General features: G+C 35.1%; 1 protein-coding gene across 1 annotated transcript in view; it reads right to left on the bottom strand.

Moving 5' to 3' along the window:
• Nucleotides 1–23,312, bottom strand: part of LOC105035868 (probable 3-deoxy-D-manno-octulosonic acid transferase, mitochondrial) — a gene marked incomplete at its 3' end in the record, with an annotated part of 29,140 nt that extends 5,828 nt beyond the window's left edge. Inside the window, 8 exon segments of the mRNA XM_073250505.1 lie at nt 7,294–7,384; nt 16,525–16,622; nt 17,139–17,255; nt 18,167–18,245; nt 18,320–18,439; nt 19,402–19,524; nt 19,722–19,764; nt 23,205–23,312. Of these exon segments, the coding sequence (XP_073106606.1) occupies nt 7,294–7,384; nt 16,525–16,622; nt 17,139–17,255; nt 18,167–18,245; nt 18,320–18,439; nt 19,402–19,524; nt 19,722–19,764; nt 23,205–23,230 (697 nt within the window).
• Between the last annotated feature and the right edge of the window lie 6 nt (nt 23,313–23,318).

The raw sequence follows: 23,318 nt of genomic DNA, 5'->3' as shown, positions 1-23,318 counted from the left end.
CGCCACAGCATCCACCCTCGCAGCCTAGGCAACCAGAGCAGCGCATAATGAAAGGGTAGCTAACTGCTACGCATCGAGATAAAAGAAAAGACAGCTGCTACCTCAGTAGAGAAAGCATTCAGTTCACTTAGATTCAGACACCAGACAGAGCAGTGATGATGATTCTTCAACTACTTATGGATCTGATGATCATGAAAGGATCAGAGGATAGAGATGCAGCCAGTTGGTGATCTTCAATTCACTGATGAGTCTTAATTTATGCACAAGACACAGGATAGGAACCATGGTGTACGAGCTGATAGAGTCCATGACGATATGATTTCATACAGACGACGGGCTCCGTAAGGTCGTTCAAGATATGATGCAGCTACAAATGATCTTGTATGTGGAGTAGGATCTATAGATATATCAGGTTCGTCCTCGTATTTTGGATCCTCTTATCCACAATCACAGGCAGTCTATGATCTTTACAGAATGAATATAGATATGGTGCATCGAAGATATCTTCTGGTCACTACTAGCCTGTGCAGTCCGGAGCATCTTATAAATCGAAATTTACTGTCAATATATTTGGATAGGCCCCTTCATAATCAGACTATTAGCCCAACGATATCTCTCAAAGCCAAAACCTCAATGAGAGATCGAGGATGAGTTATGATCTAGCATGCCATTTATTTTACAAAATAAGCACAGAGGATTATAATGCTATGTGGCTAGAGGAATAGATGGATGTTCCTTTTGACTATATAAATGATCCTGTTATTTATGAACATCGACGGTCGATCAGATTCTGATGATCGGTACGTATTGAGTATTTTTAGATTTTTTTAATTGATTTAAGTATTTTAGGATCTAATGATATCTAATCCATATATTGATTATGTAGGATGCTAAATAATATAATATCATACTTAGATTCATGTCACATGCGATTAAAGATGTATCAAAATGATACGAACATTAATGAATACCACTAAATATTAATTTAGGCTTTAAAACATTAAATAATCCATAAAAACTTGATTGGACACCCCTTTCCAAAAAAAAAAAGCAAAAAAAAATTGGATATGCACACCCACCATACACGCCCACCATTCCGTGTCGATATGGTACCATATCGAACCGACCGATTATCGAAACGGTCATCGATACTAGTTTTCGAAACCTTGATACGAACCTTTTATTTTCTCATGTTTACTAAAATACATACTTTCTGCCTTTTATCAGAAGCAGAAAACAAGTCGTTGGAATAACTTGAACCCAAAATTTCATAGGCCCTTAGGCTCACCAAAACTATTGCAGGTTATGAATCAGGATGTGGATACAAAATATGGATATGCTGACATAGGAAATTTTGAAAATGCATAACACAATATGGCTAGAATACATCAAGAAATATATAATAGACACCAAGGTTTCAGGAACCATACCGAGATCCGTATCGATTCCTGCTCGATATGATACTGTACCAACATTAAAAAAATCAAAAAAAATTTCACCCACCACCATAAAAAAAAAAGAAAACCGCGCTAAACCATACCGAACCGAATCCGTATCAAACCGAACCAGACTAAACCATCCGGTTTCAAGCGGTTCAGACCGAAACCGTACTGAACTGACCAGTACGATGTGGTTCAGGCCATGTACCGAAAAATCAATCTGAACCTAACCGATTTTCCGTCGGTACGGTACAGTACGTAATGCACCGATCAGTTCAGGCCATTACAGAATGCCATGATAGACACACACATACATACATACAGACATATATATATGTGTGTGTGTGCACGCATGTTAGGCTATCAAAATAACATAATCCACACTTTATACAGTAGTATTAACTTCTACAAGCTCAACATTAGTCTTTATTCCATAGACCATAATCTATATTTTATATTTTAATATAAATATCAACAGACTACAAAACCAACCTTCCCCAATGGGAGTATTTAAAGTACATCCACAGAGTATCTAAAGTGTATCCATGAATATGTCAAGCATTTGTCAAACTTCGAAAAATAGGATACTTAACAAAGGTATCAGAATCGTATGCAAGTATCCCACAAGTATCAAAATCCAATATGGATACAATATGGACACGATGCATGATTGAAGCATCTATGCTTCGTAAGGCTATAAATGGGTTGGGTTGACTCGTGATCTGACCTGCTTAGACTCGATTCGACCTGTTTTAAAGGATCCATGGGGCCGGATCGGATTTTAAAATTGGATCCATTCTATTTTTCAATTGGATCTGGGTTTACATAAATTCTACTCTAAGGCTTGACCCAATCCAAACTCGGAATATCATTAGGACCTGAACCTATTTGAGTCTTTAAGTTGTGACTTAAGACTTATATGAGCAATATTTTTAATATAAAGATAAGTTTAAAATTTTTTTTGTAGCCTAATTTGCTTTAAGAGCAATATTGTTTATTATCTATTTTGTGGTTAATAGTAGTTGGCTCTGTGGTAATTAAAATATCGTTGGTTACATTTGACCCGAACCCAATTCAAACTTGAATTTTCCAAGTTGGGGCCAATTATACATGGATCCAACCTGACCTGAATGACCCATTAGGTCGAAAATTCCGACCTACTCCGATTCGATGTTCTATTGGGTTAGGTCTAGGACGAGCATTAAGACCCGATCAGAGAACCAGATGGGATCGAGTTCACTCATGACTTTGTCCGACCCAACGCATTTGCTCCCCTAATGCTTCCTAGATATTAGGCCATCCTCAAGTAGTCCTACATCAACCCATATGAAAATTCAATGCTTTTGTATATGTTCCGGATGGTATGCCGAAGCAAGCTGAATCACCCAGTTCACCCTATACCGAGTCAAAGTAGTGCAAGGCCAGGTTGGTTCGACCATTTTTTTCTGGAAAATAGGTAGACCAGCTTTGAATTGAACTATTCAAAGTAGTACCAGGCTGAACCAAGCAGTTCATCCCAGTTCGGGGTGGTTCAACCCCCATCACTCCAATAAGAGTGATGGGAAGGCCTAAGAAGGTTCGAGAAGCCTTCTTGGGCCATTCTTCCACTATTTTCTCTAAAAGTCCACCCTCGAAGCCAAAAATAGTGGGACATTGACGATCAAAGGCAGATTCAAGGAAGGTGCCTCCCCCTTACCTACATTCCTCCTCTTTTCTTATTCAACATTGGATATTCCCGAAACTTAGAAAAACAATGGAAGATCATGCCAAAAGTTTTGATTTTAGCATAATTTTATGATATGTTATAGATCTATAAATAATCTACACAATGACGCTAAAATAATTAATTTTCATTAAGTATATAATTTTTAAAATTAAAAATATATTTTTTGATTAAACATATATTAAAAATTCAAAAAAATAACAGTAAAATTGGAATGTGGTTTAGGGGCGTACAAGCTACTATCAACCTAAATTTGGTGTCCATGCATGAAATTTGTGACGCATCATACGCATGGTAGTCTAGGCCCAAATTTGAATAAAAAAGAGAAATAACTAGCTTTTGATGAATGCCTAAGGGCGTAGAAAAATTTATGTAGCATCCATGATAGGATTCTACATGGATCTGAACTCAAATTAATTTTTTTAATTTTTAATTTAAAAATATTTTTAAGTTAGAAAAAATAATAAAATATATATAATTAATAATAAAATAAAAATTAGTATCACAAATTAGATAACTCAAAAGTTTTTTGAAGTACAAAACATAATTTTCTAAACTTATGATACATAAAATTATTTTTAAAATTAAAATATTTTTAAAAATTAGGAAAGTCATGAAAAAATAAAGCTGTGGCAAGATCACCCTTACATATATAAAAAATGATATGATCAACAAAAAATTATGATTTCTTTATCAATGCGTAGGTCACCCTTAAATATACAACATACCATGAAAACATGCCAAAGTACAAAATTTTGGCATGATTTCCCTTGTTTTTACAATTTGTAGACTACTTGAGGTATAAAAGAAGAAAAAAGAGAAGATTGAAGATAAAGGGGGATTATACTTGATTTTGGCCTGGATTGGAGCTCAAACCATGAAAAATCCCTTTTCCTCTGGTTTTCCTTAGCTTCGCACCCCCGACACCCCTCCCCCTCTTTGCATTCTTAGCAGAAAAGAGAAGAGGAAGGCATGGTGATGCTTTCCCCTCCCTTTTTACTCATAGGAGGGCCCAAAACCGACTCGAACCAAGTTGTACCGAATGGAACCCGTCAATTTCGCTCAATTAGGACCGATCAAACAGAGCCCCAAACCAAACTAGTAAACCCATCTAGTTTGGTTTGGTACACCCCGGTTTGTTGGGTGGATTCAATTTTGCAAACTCTTCTTTCTTTACCACCTCACATTTTGTGACTCGGGTTTGCACTAACATATTTGGTCCTCTAGTTCACTCAGACCCTGGCCTATGGTTCAGCCTCAACTTGGTTAACTTGTTTTGTTTGACTCACCCCCATTTTGCTTGACTCTTTTTGTGACCAAAGGCCATATAGATGGCTAGAATTCTAATTCTCCTGCCCCCCTCACAGGTCCATTCACCTCTAATGTAGATGGTGAGCCTCAACCAAATTTTTCTCTTGTTGTTTCCTTCCCCACCATAACTTCCCCACTTACGAAATCTAGCATCACCAAATTGAGACTCCACGCTCCTTTTACGCTTGCATTCTTATCTTCTTGTATGCGCAATCAGCAACAATATGACCAATCCATCCACAATTGATGCAGTAAATTAGATATTCTCATAACTAAATTGTTGCAAAAATGCCCAGTCTTCACCTACTTGAACTCTTGGAATTAGAAGGTCTCCAAGATTAAATCTGTAGACACTTGCAAAAATCCCTTCTCGATATTGCCTATGCAATTACCATCATATAGGATTACCAAAAATTGATGCAACCATTGGTATCATTTCTCTCCTCCAAAACTCTCAAGAAAGTTCCTTTATGCCTATCTAAACCAAGCCATGACAAATTTGCATCAAAGAAGCACAAAAGCATGTCAAGGACCTAAATCCTAGTTTATACTAGTTTGTCTTGGACCAGACCGGTGTCCTGGGATAGGTTTGAGACCCTAGTACATGGAAAATTGGGTTATTCTGATTTTTACCAGTTGATATGAAATTATGAATCAAGATTGTGATCGGGATATACCAGTGCCCAACAATACCAACTGAAATGCATCAAAAAGAGGTCTTGGATCCTTTTTATTTTTTGTCCTTTGTTTCACATGCAAGAGAAAAGAGATGAGAAAACAAGGAAGGAGAGAGCTCATATCTAATTCTATAGCTTAAATTGGTGCAAGAACTCATAATGATAACACAAACCCAATTATGGGCTAAACTATCTCCCTCAATCTCAAATTATGGCCTAAATAAACTCAAAAAGGCCTTTAAACAACTATTAAAGGGAAAAAAAACAAAACAAACCAAAAAAATGTGGCATCTTAGTGAATTAGTGAGATGCTACATTGTCCCAAGTGTTGTACTGTAACATCCCAATATTGTACGGATCCAGTCGCTGAACACTACGAAGAGTCTGGAACTAGGATTTTAAACCTTGTCAACAAGCCATATGTTTTTTTTTTTTTTTTAATTAGTAATCTGTTTTGTTCCTATAAGAGATTTGGAACTCATACTCTCCTGTATATATACATGGGTGTCAATAGTTGGGTTAGGCCTGGTCAAGCCTAGGCCCAAAACTAGCAAGGGGTTTAATCCTCATGCCCAAGCTCAGCTTGCATCAAATCAAGGGTACCAAGCCCAACCCCAACTGACTCACGAAATTTCTTTTTCGGGGCCAACCTAGGCTCAAACCAGGCCCTACTTATTTTCAATCAAAATTTCAGCTTAGATGTAGACCAAATTAATCAACCTTACATAAAATTGGGCCAATTTCGGTTCTTGGGCTAAAAATTTCAGCCCAATCCAAAATTTTTGAAGTCGGGTCTTTAGGCCACTCAGGCTAGCCTAGCTTATTGATAGCCCAATATAAATACATGTGTGTGTATACTGACTAATTGATTTTAACGACTGCCTTGTACTATTATGCAACTTCTCATGCTTTTTGTTGTGGATAAAACCTTTGTTCATGCTTTTATTTTTATCCTTAGGAATTCTTTAAAACTTTCTTAGGATAATTTCTTAGAAGAAAATAAATCAGACTGGTCCCACTCTTGTCCTAGTTTCTTTTATAAAAAAATGTGAATAAGTCAAACTATTTTCTTACGGTGCCACTTCTCATGATATACGTAAAGTTGTTCCAATTCTTAAACAAAATGTCACATGAGAAAACTTGGTTCCTCAAGAGAAAAGTCTGTTTTCTTCTCAACGTTTACTATATCTGCAACCATATTGTTGTGGTTGTACATGCATTGCAGGATTTATTTAATTGTTGTATTTACATTAAATAACTTATAATAAAGGAGCCAGCTGTTATCATCACCTAAAATCTCTTTAACAATTGCCACAACGTCACTAAAGGCTCTTCAATGGTGACCTTAATCATCAAAAGAAGAAGAGAGGGAAAAAAAAAAGGCTCACTCCAGCTTCAGTTGCAACCATTGCTAATGAGCTCTTTAGTGACCCCAAAACTGTTACTAAAAGTTAAGAAAACATTTCTGAAAGAGATAACAACAGTGCTAAACCATCACTTAGAAGGTTGTTAACTATGGTCAAAAAAGACTTACTTGAGGAAAAAATAAAAAAGAAAAAAAAAACTTCAAATAGCAAAATAAACAGTATCAAATAAAATCACAACTTAAAATTGACAAAAGTGTGCTAAAGTGAAGAATTAGCTGTAGTAATAACTATAACTGATACAAGCCTTTAGCAATGATTGCATCAAACAGACACTAATTGCTACTAAAGCAACTAGATTATTTATGAGATCATACTAAGCATTAGTTTTAGCATCGGTTTTGAGAGGTTTTAGAAGCTCTTTTAATAGCCACTAAAAGCCCATTTTGCTTTAATGTACATAGAATCTCCAAATTTTTAGTCTTCAAGAAAGCAAGATCATAAATTGGGCATTTAGATCCTAACCTAGGTTCCATGTTCACCACCATCAAGGAGATAATATATCAGAGTTAAATGGAAAGTATTTAAAAAAGAAATCTGGGTGGCAGTTCTGTGGAATGAAATTTGTGCGACAAATAATGCAATAGTAAACAGAGTAACACAGGAGCAAATCACAGTAGAAAATGTATTAACAATCCAAAATGCAATGGTGTTTAATATTACATATCTACTACACAATTGAAGGCCAAGAATAAAATTATTAATTTCAAGATACCGACCTAATGTGTCCACCACATAGATGTTTGAGCTAGGTGAAATTATTTCATTTCTAGACCTCAATGCAACATTCAGCCCCTGACTCTTTAATGCCTACACAAACAACAACAAGTGCATGTGACTATACAGTGTGTAGCCTACAAATGATTCATCTACTATCAACCTAGTTAACGCAAGCAGATTAGAGGCACTTCAAATATCTAGAATGTATCATGATGTATGATATTAATGAGGGTAGGCAACTGTTAGTAGATAGCAGGGGTGAATACATGCTAGCCAGTTTATGTGGTTTGCAAGGATCTACATGCACTAACAGAAAATGCTTATCAAGCCTAGTCTTCATATGTGTTGCAAACATCAAGTGCTTATCATAAAATTAAACTTCAAATAGTGATTGTAATGTATTGCAGCCTACACATAATACTATAATACATTATAAAGGAATGAGCGTTTACATAAAACAATGTAAAGGCATCTCTAACATTGCACAGAGAAATTGACCAGAAATAGAGATGGATGACCCAAATAAAAATCCAGCCAAAACATTAACATAATCCAAAATTTTATTGCATCCTTCAGATCCCAAAAGCAAACATGGTTGTTATATATGCCCTAAATCCTAGCATTATGAGTGAGACAAAGTTAGGACAAACTAAGGTTTGCCCAATTTTAGCTTAGCTTGGCCAAAGTCTATCTAGCTTGGACTATGACTTGGACCAATTTAAATTAACATGAAAATCTAAAACTTTAGGTTTATAAACTAAAAACATCATGATCCACCAAAATATAGTTTAAAACTCAAGTTAGCTAAGCCTTAATGCCAAACTAGCTGGGGTCAACAACATGAATCCTTTTTCTCTATTCCAAACAACTTAGGGCCATACTTTCTGAGAGATGTTGAGATATCAAGGCCGTTATTATTTCATCTCGTGTGATTTTCAGTCTCCTTTTAACTCTTACCTCCTACATGTATCAAATTACTCCATATTGGTGCATGTTGTCTTATATTGTATATGTACAAATTACAAACCATCTAAGTCATCCTTCCAAGGTTCACCTTACTAGTTGGTATCGTACCATACCGAGTGTACCATACCATACTAACACTCAGTATGCCTCACCGACTTATAATGTACCATGTACTGACACTGTAATAAAATGATACTACGATCTGATACCGAAACGGCGAACCTTGCATCCTTTTAATTTGTCCTCACTTGGTGCTACCTCCACCTTTTTACAAATAGCTCATTTTTATTCTATTTTTTCTTAGATTACCATATAGCCATCTCAACATTTTCACGTCCTCACTCATCTTGTATGCATATTATTCTCTAACTGTCCAATATTCCATACCATAAAGCATAGCTAGTCACACAGCTATCCCAAGAAATTTTTTCTTTAACACAGCAAGTGATTCTATGATCACATAACATCCTGGACACACTTCCCGATTTTATCCAACCTACCTTGATCCTATGGATAACATCATCTTCAATCTCCTTTTTTGTTATGAATAAGTGATGCTACATATCAAAAATGATCACTCTTGGGAACTTCATGATCTTCAATTTTCACTCCACCTTCATCTTTGTTACTAATTTTACTAAAATTATATTCTATATATTTCATCTTGGCCCTTCCTAATCTAAAACCCTCTGATTCTAATGTACTCTATAATTCCAACGTACAATTACCCCTGACCTTAGTTTTATTCACTAAGACCATATCATCTGTAAAAAGCATGCACCAAGGAATATTATCTTAAATATGCCTGGTAAACTTATCTATAACTAGCACAAAAAGATAAGCACTTAGACTGTTTAGTATTGCTGTTGGTAATAGAGCTTTTGTCAATAGAGCATTTCCTAATAAAGCTTTTAACAAAAAACTATTTGCCATTTGGTATCTATATTTCTAACGTGATATGGAATTTTATTATCTATTTGGCAACCAAATTGACAATGTGCTTTTAGTATTAAAAAATAAATAATAAAAATTATTGCATACTTTTTTAATCTTTTAACTCTTTGTACTATCAAGAATTGTTCTTATACGGTATTTTTAATTTACAAATCAGTTATTTTGAGCAATATGATGCTAGAATAGTATAATAGTGTAATAATGATAGTAAAGCAAAATTGTCATGATATTAGCATAATATAATATACTATACTATGATATAATATATTATAAATAAATGTGATATAATATTGTTTAGAATATTATAATAATATAATATAACAAAATATTTTATCAAAATATTGTATTATTTATTATTATCACATAATAACTATATAAATATTATATTATTATAATAATTATGCAGTATTATAATAATTTAATATAATAGTATATTATAATTCTTAGTTATAATATATTAATATGTTATAACTAGTATATTATAATATATTATCATAATTTATTAGTTCGATATTATATTATAATTTGCTATAACATAATATTATAATTCTATATTATAATCATTACATAATATATATTATAATTATGGCAATGTAGAATTGTCATAATATTAGAATAATATAACATAATATAATAATTATATTATAATTGTTGCCAATGGATCCTGATCGCTAATGCAGATCGCCCCATGGATTTGCAAGACAACAAACAAAAGGTGAAAGCTCACCGAATTGGCTCCAACCAAGCCATCCAATGCTTAAGTTAGTAAAGATTTCTTTGATGGAAAGCAAAAGAAGAAAGAAAAAAAGAATAGAGGAATAGCTTCCATCCATCTTCTGATGTGTTTAGTGAAATATGGAAGGATGCATACAAATGATTCCCTCTCTATTTATCTAAGAGATATGAAACGATGGATGATATTTGTATAATATTTTTATTAAACTATCCTTCGATAAAAAAGTACTATTATTATCAATTTATAACAATTATTCATACAAAGTAGGGCAATATATAAACTCACAATCTTTATAATTTGTAATTATATAAAAATTATATAAATATTTAATTTTAATTTAATTTAATAAAATAAATGATCTTATAAATTAATTATATATATGAATTAATTCATTTATATATTAATTATATAAATAACTAATTAATTTATAATTTAATTTAAATAGTTAATTAATTTTATATAAATAGATAATTAAAAATAGTGAATATAAATAGAAATATAGAAGAAGTTTTATGGATTTTCTCAAAAAATTAATAATAGATATTTTTGTCAATATAGAATCGCATCATTCACATACTCCATCCATTCTTCCTTGCATCTTCCTAAATTGGGAGGATGTAAATTGGTAAGCCAAGATGGATGGAAAATTCCTCTTTTTCGTCCATTCTCCCTCAAATTTTTTTAAACCAAATAGTCGATAGAGGCCATCCATCCTTCCAACCCTATTCGTCCGCCCTTCTATGATCCCAACCAAACATAGGATAAACAACTTTAACAGTAGAATATACGATTCCAAAATTGATGAATCTCATTTTCTTGACCCGTCAAAAATGTTGAGCTCTCTACCATAATCCCAACCAAACATAGGATAAACAACTTTAACAGTAGAATATACGATTCCAAAATTGATGAATCTCATTTTCTTGTGGAGCCGTCAAAACTGTTGAGCTCTCTAGAAGCTCAGTTTGCTAAGGAAACTATTAGAAAAGAAATGGCCAAGTCTATCCCAAGTATGCCAAGCAAAGCTAATGCTTAAATTTATTAGCTCTTCAATTTAGTGCAGCTTATTTTAAAATATACAAAATTCTAAAATTAATAACCTAATTAATATCTATGAATAAGGGCAATGTTTGCTGCACCACATCAATTGCACCTCTAAACTATGTTGGGAGGTATCTTAATTTTCCTCAAGTTTGCATTAATTTTAAATTACTTATTTAATTAATAATTATTATTTAATTTGATTATTTCAAATAATTATAGGAGTTTATAATAAATACCTATAAATTAGCTTTAACTTGCATACGGTTGTTCCAACGTTTTTTACATTTAGTATTTTTTAAAGAATTAAATGGTTTTTTATTAAAAATAATATAAAAACAGAAATTATGAAAAATAAATTTGCTAGGAGCTTAAACAACCCCATTGGTGCCATATTTGTTTATCCCGACCTGAATGGTATCAACTTGGTTGGAATAATTTTAACTTTTTAATTCTTGGTACAGGATCGGGAGCTCCTGAGCATGCCTAAGATTTATCAAAACATGCAAAACTAAACAGCATGTGAATAATAATAGTACAAACATGCTATATTTTTCTCAAAATTTTTTCTATCACTCTTAATAATTAAATTATCCTCAAAATATTAAAATTTATAAAATCTAAAATATACATTAAAAATAAAAATTATAGTCTTGAAGCTTGAATCTCTCGCTGCAATATATCACAATTTCATGCCAACAAAAAATGGCTTGACGTCCTTTGTTTTCTTTATTTTTGCCCAAATCAATGGCAAGAAAAAGGAGGATACTTACCTTTGTTATGACTCCTGATGTCAATCAACAAAACATGGTCATTGAAATCTTGGATCTATCTGAGATGTGACATTCCTCTTTCTCTCCCCCCCCCGAAACTCTTTCAGTTTAGGGCTTGACCAATGCCAATGACTCTTTAAAACAAGCCATGATGGATGGAGACAATATATAGAACCCAATCACACTTTATCTTGAAAGAAAAAAAGCCAAAGGATGTCTAAGGGGGTCCAATGTTTCCCAGCAAGACTACTACAAGACAAGCAGGACATCCTGCATCCGAAGGGACTGAGGTCCCGACTTTGACCCCATCTCAGTTTCTCACAAGAACAAGCTTGGATGATAGGACATTACTTGTCCTATTGATTGTTGAATCATCAGTGATAAAGATGAATATCGCTAACCTCAGCACATATTATAGACCAAACTCGAGCACAAAAATCAATACACTCACCATGGTTCGTCGAACCATCCCAAACCAGCAGTTCGGACGCTCCAAGCCATACCGACGGCCAACAAGGACGATTCGGCCTTTCGAATTGGAACACCAGATAAGGGAGAAGAAAAGAGAAGAAGAGAAAGAAGCGATGGGAAAGAGGGGATAACGCTACCAAAGAGCTGTGGAGGCCTCCGCGACTCCATGTCGTCTGATAGGATATTTAATTGAGAGAGATAGAGAGAGAAAGAGCGAGAGTACTGGAGAGAGGCATAGCCAACGCAGAGATCGTCGGAGGGTGCCAGATAGCCATGATGGCCACCGGATAGCGAAAATGCGCAGGCGGAGCCATGGCCGAAGAACAGGGGTGACCGCTCTCGTTCATCATGTTTTTTTTTAAATAATGATGAATAGCGAAATCGGCAATGGATTTGCTGTCTTCACTTAAGTGAAGCTGGCAAATCAATTGCTGGCTTTATTGTAGTCGAGATTTTTCAACTTATTTTATGTTCGCGGAGCCACAAGCTACGATTTCGTCGTCCGATAATCATGAAAGCCAATAGGAGGCCCTCCGATAGCCTCTCCATCGGCTTCCCCTTCCTCCTTTTCTTTCACTCCCCCCCTCTCTCTCAATCATGATTTGGCGGAGGAAGTGGAGGGCTGCTAGCATGCCTGCAGTCCGCCTGTGGCCACCGCCCGCATCTCCTCCCTCCCTCTCCCCCTTTCTCTCTTTTCCTCTCCGATTTCTTTCTTTGCTTCTATGTCAGTTCGCAACAATCTGGTCTGGTACGGATCCGTACTAACTCGTACCACCAGTTGGCATCAGCTCCACGAACCTTGACACCCACCTTATTTTTAGCAACACATAGTACCAAGCTAAGAAGCATAATAAAAAGGTCAAACCAAATTTTGGAGGCCAAAAAAAGCCATACCAAGGGGTATTTGGAGTGTATCTATGCATACCCACCAATATCCTTTTTAGCACACTCCTCATATGGTATGTCCCATACCCACTCCTAGTATGGGTTTGACCCTTGATAGTTCAAACCTTAGTAAAATAATGATTAAATATAGTCAAAAAAAATTTGAGCACAAAGAAAAAACTAAGGGCCTATTCTTTTGTAGATAAATATCATGAAAAAATTGATCAACTTTTTCATTGACCAACTTACCTATATTCTCATACTTTTCAAGATGAATAAATTACTTTTTCATGGATAGCATTTACCCATCAAATAAAAAAAATCTTACCCACCCAAGAAAAAATAACCTTTTTAATTCATTCCTAATATACCCTTAACCTTATAATAATAATATAATATAATATAATAATATATCATACTATAATAATCATAATCATATAATATATTATAGTATATCATAATATATATGATATATTATATTATATAATAATATTTATATAATATATTATTATAATATATTATATTATATTTTAATATACTATATTATAATATAATATACTATATTATTATAATATTATTATAATATATTATAATAATATAATAATTATTATATATAATAATATATATTATATTAATTATAATATATATATATAATATATTATATTATATTATTATATATTAATGTATTATAATATACTATAATATAATAATACAACAATATATTATATTATTATATGTAATGATATTAATATAATACTATAATAACAATATAATAAAATAATAATAATATATAACAATATAATAATATAATATATTGTTATATATTAATGTATTATAATATATTATAATATAATAATATATTATATTATTATATATAATAATATTTATATAATACTAAAATAATAATATAATATATTTTATATAATAAATTATACTAATACAATATAATATATTATACTATATTATTATATATAATAATATTATATAATATACATCATATTATATTATATTAATATAAGATATTAATATAATATAATATAACAGTATAATATAATATAGTATAATAATATAATATAATACTATATTATATACTATATTATTATAATATATTATAATAATATTATTATAATATTATAGTATACTATATTATAAGATAATATATCATATTATACTATTATATATAATAATATTTGTATAATAAAGGATATTATGGAATATATGGATAGATATTAGCAACTTATCTAGAAAACTAGTAATTCAAAAGAACATGGGTAACAGATTCTCAAACCATTTTTCAATGCATAAAAGAACATGGATAAATTATTTTTCTGTCTAAATGTTGCCTAAGAAATACTTATCCAGAAAAATACAGATTTCTGGATAAATCTTTTATCCTCAAAAGAACAGGCCCAGAGTGAAAACACAATTTTCCTCTATGATACCAACCAGAATCTTAATAGAAAGAAAACAAGATTAGTATGGACCCTATTAATCCCTAGAATCTTGCAAAACCCGAATGCACCTTCTTTAAAAACATTGTGAACACCCTAAGCAAAAAAACTCTTAAGACCATATTACTATGCAAGGATTCAAGTTCTGACAAGACATCCTGCACGACACTGAAATGATGTACCATCCCATGTGTCGGGACAGGATCAAACCAGCATTTCGATCGGCATGCCTTGAGACATCCTCTATCCTAAGTGTCAGAATGGGGTAGGATAGCAGTGCGCCCTATTCTATTGGAAAACCAGGATAGGCCCATGCCACAAAATTTAAAACCTTGACTAGATGAACAAATTAACATAAGACAAGGATATGTTCCCACTATTAGAATCATGACTAATTACTTTGACCTACAAATTTGTATTACCACCTAGCTTTTTGACAACTCTAAGATGCTTCAATTGCTTTATGACAATAGCTAAGTATTACTATGTTTTAGGTCAATATTCAACAATTTTTTCTAGTCTATCAATACCTATGGCTAATAATAGGTCAGGCCTACTTGGTCGGCCTAACTAAAGGCCAAGTCAAGCCTTCTAAAATAGGCTCTGGGCATGGGTATGGGCCTTAGATTTTAGGCCCACATTAACTCTAGGCTTGGTATGGGCTGGCCAAGGACCGACACACCCCCTCCCCCGGCCCATATCTATCCTAAACTACTCTTCTCAATTACTTCTGCCCCATCTCTTCTGTTCTCGATGAACTAACCCTAATCCTCGATCCCCTTTTATCCCTCATCTTCTGTTCTCATCTGACCGCTGCCAGACTTGGCATAGATTTTCGTATTGCCAACCACTATCGTGTGTCATCCCCATTGGCCACTATCATTGCCATCTGCATCCACCATCACTACCTCATGCTGCTACTACCTTCACTGTACTCCATCAGGGAAATGAAGGGTGAAGAGCCGCGGATGAGAGAAGTGGCAGGCAGCAAGGGAGGAGAGGAGAGAACTGAAGGGCAGCAAACAATAAGAGGAAAAGCGGTGAACAGCAAGAGAGAGAAGAAGGCAAGGGGCAAGAGATGAAGGCAAGGAGATGATGGGCAGAAATGGCAAGTCAGAGAGGACATTGGTGATAGCGGGCAGCAAGGGACAAGACCGGTGAGCAATGGGCACAGAGGAGAAGTATGACAACATTCTCCATGTTTTCTTTTTCAAATTCATTTTCTTTAAATCAATGTTTGAAATTAGCGGGCTTTGGGCCAAATTCAGATCAAGCCTAGTGCTATCATTCTAGGACAGGCATAAAGTGGGCTTAAACTAAAAAGTACTAGGGATGAGGACAAGCCTTCAGGGTCAAGCTTGGGCTTTTGATGACTGGCCCAAGCCCAAGCCATTGACAATCCTATCAATGTCGTTCATCACATAATATATGTAAATGGTCAAAGCTTTAATTTGCTTTCCAAAATCAATTAATATGTCTTAGTCCAAGTCCCCTTGCAACTAAAGCCCTCAATCTAGCTTATCTTCTCTCTTCGATCAATAGCTTGCTCCCACACTAATCCGTTGGCAGCTATTGAGTTGTTGCCAAGCCTTCTAATGGTGTATGTTGCAAGGGAAGCAGAACTTTTATCATTACAGTTTCCTCTTTCTAAAGAGTTCACTTGTTGTGCTTTCTCCCTTACGAGAGAACCCACCATATTGTTGAATAGATTTGAGATATGGGATAACCTGATCAGATTGGATTAGTTTGGAATTTGGATGCTTTGGATGTCACCACAACTCAATTTGTGCAAAATAAGGGCTTATTGTCAAGTGATATTATTTTTAGTCAAAAAAGATAAAAGATAACATTTAAGCAAGGAAATAATATTTCAAGCAACAACATGCTTGCTGACAACAGAGACAAAATAAGCAATGCATTATAAGATCAGTCAGAAACAAGTCAGGTGCATACTACGGCAATCTGTTGTCCATGTTGCGGATGCCTTGTCACAAGTATCAGTACCAGGTCAGGGTAAATCTTGATTAATTCCAGGTGAACCCAGAGCATGACTGTGATTCAAATTTGGAGGCACTTCAGGAATACATATTAACAAAGCTTAAATCAAACTTAAAACTTGCATGCAACTATCTTGGATAACAAATAATTGATAGATAATATGAATGCATTTATTGCATAAATAATCTTACATGTCATAATCTAAAGCATAAATTAACACAAAGGAAATCCAAGAACAAAATTTAAAAAAAAAAAAGATAAAATCATTTGTGATGGCCAACAGGCCACTAAAAAGGATTGCATATAGGGCCCAAAAGAGAAATCTCTCTCTAAAACATAACCCGTGTCACTACCACATTGTACCATCGAAGAAATCATAGAGAAAAAAAAATGTTTTCTTTCATTTTCAATCAGAAATATAACTGGAAACCCTTATCCCAATTATTATGACTGGATACACAAAAATTAAAAGAAAACAAAACAGATCAATTGGTATTTCATAAACAGAATCTGGTAGTAATGAAGGCATAGCAAGGTTATGAAGGAAAACCCCAACTATAGGTGCTGACCTTCTTCTTCACCCTTATGTAAAGATGCTGCCATCCAAGTTGGCCTTTCCGCAAGCTGTAGCTGAAGATCTTTAATCTTCATACCCTCTTTCTCAAGGATATCAAAATCTCCTACAGCTAGATAAACATAAGATAATAATGTAAATAGAAGTTTGACACATAAAGTTAACTATCTTATCAATCTCCCCTTTTGAAAATCAATATACATTATGAACTATGAGTTTTTGCTCAATTTCAATTGTAGTAGTGTATAATGTTGTTCATGAGAAGAAATCAGAACTCACAACTATTGCATAAATACTTGTTTTTAACCTTAAACTTTATGGATTAAAAGCTATCTATTTCAAGGACCGCCGAATTGGAACTGGAGCCCATGCCGGCCAGCCGGTGGTACGGTTCGATACAGGTCCATACCATTCCATGCTGGGCCGAACGAACAGGGCAAAGAAGGGGAGAGGGAGAAGAAAAAAAGAGGGGGGGGAGAAGGAGAAGGAGAGGCTCGGAGGCCACCAGAGGACTTGAGGGCGGCCGAGGCCGGAGGAGGGTGGAGGCTTGTCCCTATTTTGCATGAGAGGGTGGAGGCCTTCCTCCGATATCAGCCGCTCTCAAGTCCCTCGATGTGGGCTCACCGGCCGTCGGAGACGTTACGGTGGCAGCGGCATCCATTCGAAGGCCTCCAATGACCTCCAGACACCCAGTAAGGCTACCCCCTCTCTCTTTCCCTCCCTCCGCCCTTATCGAGCTCGACAAGAGCTCAGATGGCCTCTGGCGGCCTCTCCCTCTCCTTCTCTCTCCCCTCCCTCTCTCTCTCTCTCTCACTTCCTCTCTTTCTTCTTCCTCCCTCCAAGACGGTCGCTATGCTGTTTTGTATGCTGGAGTGGACTGATTTTCCATTGGTACGGTTCAGCACAGCCGGAACCGTTCGGTTCAGAATGGTTCGGAGAATAATGGTTCACTCTATTTTAGTTGCAAAAATAATTTGGATCAAACTAAACTCAAACATTTAAACACCAGAAAATCGAGCATACCATATTTCAAATCACCTGCAAAATTGATGATAGAAGGAGATGCATGTAGCAATTGGAAACGGATGGCCTCAACTGTGCTCTGTTAAAGCCAATAAGTAAATAATAGTGAAGCAAATAGTTCCACACATAACAACAAAGAACACAAGTTCATACCAGTGGGACAATCAAAGATAGTTTTGACAACATGAATGAGATCAATGGCAGAGCTATTGGTCCTGACCAACGCTTTAAAGATCTGGATGACATCCGAGCATTTAATAATGCTACAGTGATCTGCAAAGAGTATAGGATGATGATGTATCAAAGGAAATAATTGCTTGAGATATGAAACATGAAAGTTGATTGTTATGGTGGTACTGATAGTGGTGGTAATAATAACAGAAATAGCAATAAAAATAACAATACTAGGAGGAACAAAGATGACAACAATGACAACAACAACAACAACTAATGAAAAGTAGCAATGACAATACAAAGAATAGTAATAATAATAGTGAGAAAATAGAAAAGTAAGGATTGCAAGTAAATCACATGATAAAAAGTGAATGCACTAACTAGACTATCATATGAGTATGTTTTGCCACAAAGCAGCAAGGGAATGACTGGAAGTTCTGTGTGATGATCAAGCACTTATTTTAGCAATCTTGAGTTCCCCAGACAAAACGGACACACTAAAGTTGATCTTCATTCTATATAGAGGCGGTCAATAATGAGTCTTCCTCATAATTTGTTTGATCTTCTCATCAGAAACAAGACAAGCTCCTATTACTCTTCACTGCAACCAGCCAAAGGCAGTATTGTTCAGGCTACAAATGGTCAAGATGGTAGTCTCAGCTTAAAGGGATGGCATGATATTATTCAGATTTTTATCAGATATTGATGGATGCTTTGTTGAGATTTTATAGTACAGGGCTCTTCTAGATAGAATACAACCATAAAGGCAAATTTGTCTTTTCTTGCCTTCTATTTCAGTGATCGAACCAACTTAACCGTAGAAGATTAACATTTTGTGCCTCCTAATCAAGTGATAGGAACCAATCTCTCTCTCTCTCTCTCTCTCTCTCTCTCCCCCCTTCCTTCTAGTTTCATTCTTTAAGTTCTTAATTTTCATAAAAAGAGGACATACACAATGAAAATAAGACCTTTAAACAAAATGAAAAGAATATAAGCACAGTCCAGGATCCACTTCTAGTATTTATATAAACATTTAGAAAGATTACTAAAGGATCACTCACTCCTTTCTCTGATGCAGAAATAATGAGGTTGGGCCAGAGTTCACTTTCCATTAATAGGACTGCTACTGGTTTCCAGTACCCAAGAAAAGCATCCACCACCAAAGGAAAATCAACAGGAGCTAGCTGTAACAAGACAAAAGGATGCAGTGTTTGAGTAACACAAGAATAAGAAATTTCTTATCAGCACAGAAAGATATCCAGGAAGATATGCCATGAGCAAAATCTCTCTGTATATGTGCAATATATGTATAAATAATACAAAATAAATATGCATGTAATTTAGAACGGTATCCACATAATGAGATAAAGTGTTAATATACCTGATAGATGACACCATTTGGTAGCCGGTCCTTGATGACCTCACTGCAAGATACCAGAACTGGCATTCACAATTATGCAATGCACTTTGAAGATGGCTACCAGAACTGGCATTCACAATTATGCAATGCACTTTGAAGATGGCCTATGACTATGGCATTCATCATTTTTATCATAGAGTAAAAAACACAAGTAACAAGCCTCTCTCGGCCATTGTGATCAGTGAAGAGTGAAGTACAGAAACCTGCACGAATGTAGTGCAGACTCAAGGGGCCAAACAGGGCTATGGCCCTTTTAAAAAAAAAAAAAAAAAGAAAGAAAGAAAGAAAAAGGGAGACTCCATAAGTCCTCTTACTTTATTGATTTACATTGCAAAAAAATTGGTGTCTAAGAGAAATGCCCCTCCCCCACCCACCACAAAAAATAAAATAAAATAAGCTAAACAAAATTGCCCCACCCTGAAAATGTGATCTAGGCCCTTCATCTAATGTACTCCAATAGAAGATAAGTATAAAAACAACTAGTATTCTCGAAGAAAAATTACAAAATGAGATTAAAAACACCCTACATCACCAGCAATCAGACCTCTCTATGAATTTTTACTATTTGAGGATGTGATGGAGCTGTGTATCAGCCAAAACCAACATCACAATTCTCTCACTCTCACATGTCAGAACCATCTCTATCAATCATCTGTTTTGAAAAAAATAAAAATAAAAAAGCAAGTGTTATCTATTATTTCCAATAAACTCGATCTCTAAACCTCGCCAAATCCCTCAGATTTCTCTCTTCTTAATCCCATATCATCTTCTCTGATATCTATCCCCTCCCTTTTTCTCATTTTGGTGGACAGTATCACCTCCATCTATTATCTTCTCCAAGGTATTGCATGTGGATCAAAGAATGCAGAACCATTCCGAATTGACGGGTATAGAGCGTATTCAAAATGAGAAACCAGCCAAGGAAGAGAAGAGGGAGAAGGAAGAAGGAAAAGAGAGAGAGGGAGGAGGAAGAAAGATGGAGGGTAGTGGATGGCATGGAGGACCACAAAGGGTCAGGGAGGGGCACATTGGGTAGAGGAGGGCCTCCACCCTTCAGACCCCTATTTCAAAGACAAGCCCCCTTTTATTTTAAAAATTTAAGTGAAGTCGGCACAGAGGGGCAGAGGAAGGGCTCCACCTTCTGGACCCCTATTTCGAATGAAACAAAAGCATCAAATGGGTCCCTTTTTCATTTTGAAAATTTTGAGTGAAGTTGGCACTGCACACCCCTCCCCGGCCCTCCACAGCCCTCCGCCAACCGTCCATCACCCTCCATCTCTCTCCCTCCCTCTCCCTCTCTCCCCCCTCTCTTTTTTCTTCTCTTCCCCTGCTTCGTCTCCCCCGCCCTCTCTGCCGTATTAGGCCGCACTCCACCAGCCTTCACCAACTTTCTCCCCCTCTCCCCCTCCCTTCCTCTCCCTCTTCCTCCCTCCCCTCCCCCTCTCTCTCTCTCTCTCTTCCTCTCCCTCTCATTCTCCCTCTCCCCCACCCTCTCTACAGTGTTGGTATGGGCCCAGCACAGAATGGCTTGGGGGTGTACCAAACCATACAACCAACCAAGTGGTACCAGCCCAATACTGACATAGCAATCCTTGATGTGGATGCCTATATTCCAACCTCAATAGTCAAAACGTTGTCAGGATTGATTTCTAAAATGGAAAATGCTCTAATGCACCCATTACTGCAGAAGAAAAGTTCTTCAGACCCAAGAAGGATAAGTAATTACTCTTACTCTCGTTATCTCAAGATCCTATTTTTATCTTTAATGCTGATGCAATAATATTTTATTTTATTTCTTCGCAGAAAAAATAGAAAACACAGTACCATTTTTCTTTGATACATACATACATACAGATATACATACAAATATAACAAATCCCCACATATACATCTCAAGAGAAAAGACACAATACCATCTTACTTTAATTGTTCATCATTTTGATAATATAGAGAAACTGGAGTTTCTTTCTTTCTTTGTGGATAGTTGATGGTCATAAAATATGATTATTAATACATATACATACATACATACATACATACATACACACACACATATACATATACGTATACATACATACATATATACATATACATATATATATATATATATACATAGATATATATACATATACATACATAGATATATATATACATAGATATATATACATATACATACATACATACATACATATATATATATATATATATATATATATATATGTATGTATGTATATAATATATATCTATGTATGTATGTATGTATATACATATATATCTATGTATATATATATCTATGTATATATATATCTATGTATGTATATGTATATATATCTATGTATATATATATATATGTATGTATATGTATATATATATATATATATATATATACATATACATATACATATACATATATATATATGTACAAGAACAGATTTTCTGAACGTAAATTGTCACCCAAACTTTAAAGGAAAACGATAAGCATTAGCAGAAATAATGATAAGTACTGATATAAGGAATTTTTGTATTAGAAATACAGAATTCAATTATGATAGGTTGTATTTATAGTTTATGTTCACTCACATGGCTATAGGATCGAAGCAAGGCAGTATTTTATTAGCCCCCAAAGAAGAAAATCCTGGTTCTGCGCCTGCACCATGCCACTGAATACTAATATAAGAATCAGCAGCATAACCTTCACCATACAAATGGGAAAAGGCTTGTTGCTTAAGGATAAAAAGTCAACCACATGTCCAAGAAGTGTTTTGCCGAAAAAACAGAGTCAGCTTTACAAATATCCATTTGCCATTTATTATGAATAAGGATTAAATTACAAGGTAATAGAGTGGGTTAACAGCATGCACAGCTTCAAACCATGCTAGAGCTGAAGAAACTTCTATCAATCAAGACCCAAAAAGGTACAGATACAGACTAACAATATCGTTAATATTTGTGTATATAATGCACCTTGAATACAAATTTATTCTTTAAATGCTACATTATTGGAAACAACAGCATATCCTAGGCCTTTTCAATCAAATTGTAAAAGCAATCGAGGTCTCCTGCCTAGAAAGAGCAGTAGGTGAAGTGTTATTCTTCTCTGAGCAAAATCTGGCTCATGTTATTCTACAGTGTCTCTGGTAGTCTTAGGCTGGAGCTGAGTGAGGATACAGTGCCCGATGGGTGGAATTAAAGCCCACTTACAAGTGATCGGGAACCTAAATGATGTGTAGGAAAATGCGGAACATCGGCCATCAAGACAACCAACCCCTCATGCAATTTCAGGCATGCATTATCACAGAGAGCAAATTACGCATGCAGCAGCTAGCTTTGTCCATCAGATAAGACCAAAAGATAATGTCGAGTACGGGATTGTTTGTATACTAGTGGAGAGGAATTTTTGATATGAAGAGATAGGAGAATAAGAACGGAAGAAAAGATCTTTACAAGGCCGAAGTTGTTGTGGTCGTCATTAAGACAACGAAACCGGGGTGCTGCCCAACGCAATGCTTGATCACGGGGATCGCAGCCAATCCTTCACCTGAGGTGGAGACAGAGAGA

This window comes from Elaeis guineensis, unplaced genomic scaffold (genome assembly GCF_000442705.2).
Source record: "Elaeis guineensis isolate ETL-2024a unplaced genomic scaffold, EG11 Super_Scaffold_1000045, whole genome shotgun sequence".
Taxonomy (NCBI): Eukaryota; Viridiplantae; Streptophyta; class Magnoliopsida; order Arecales; family Arecaceae; genus Elaeis; species Elaeis guineensis.
Note: the sequence above shows the minus strand (reverse complement) of the source record. Positions and strands in the feature narration are given on the sequence as shown.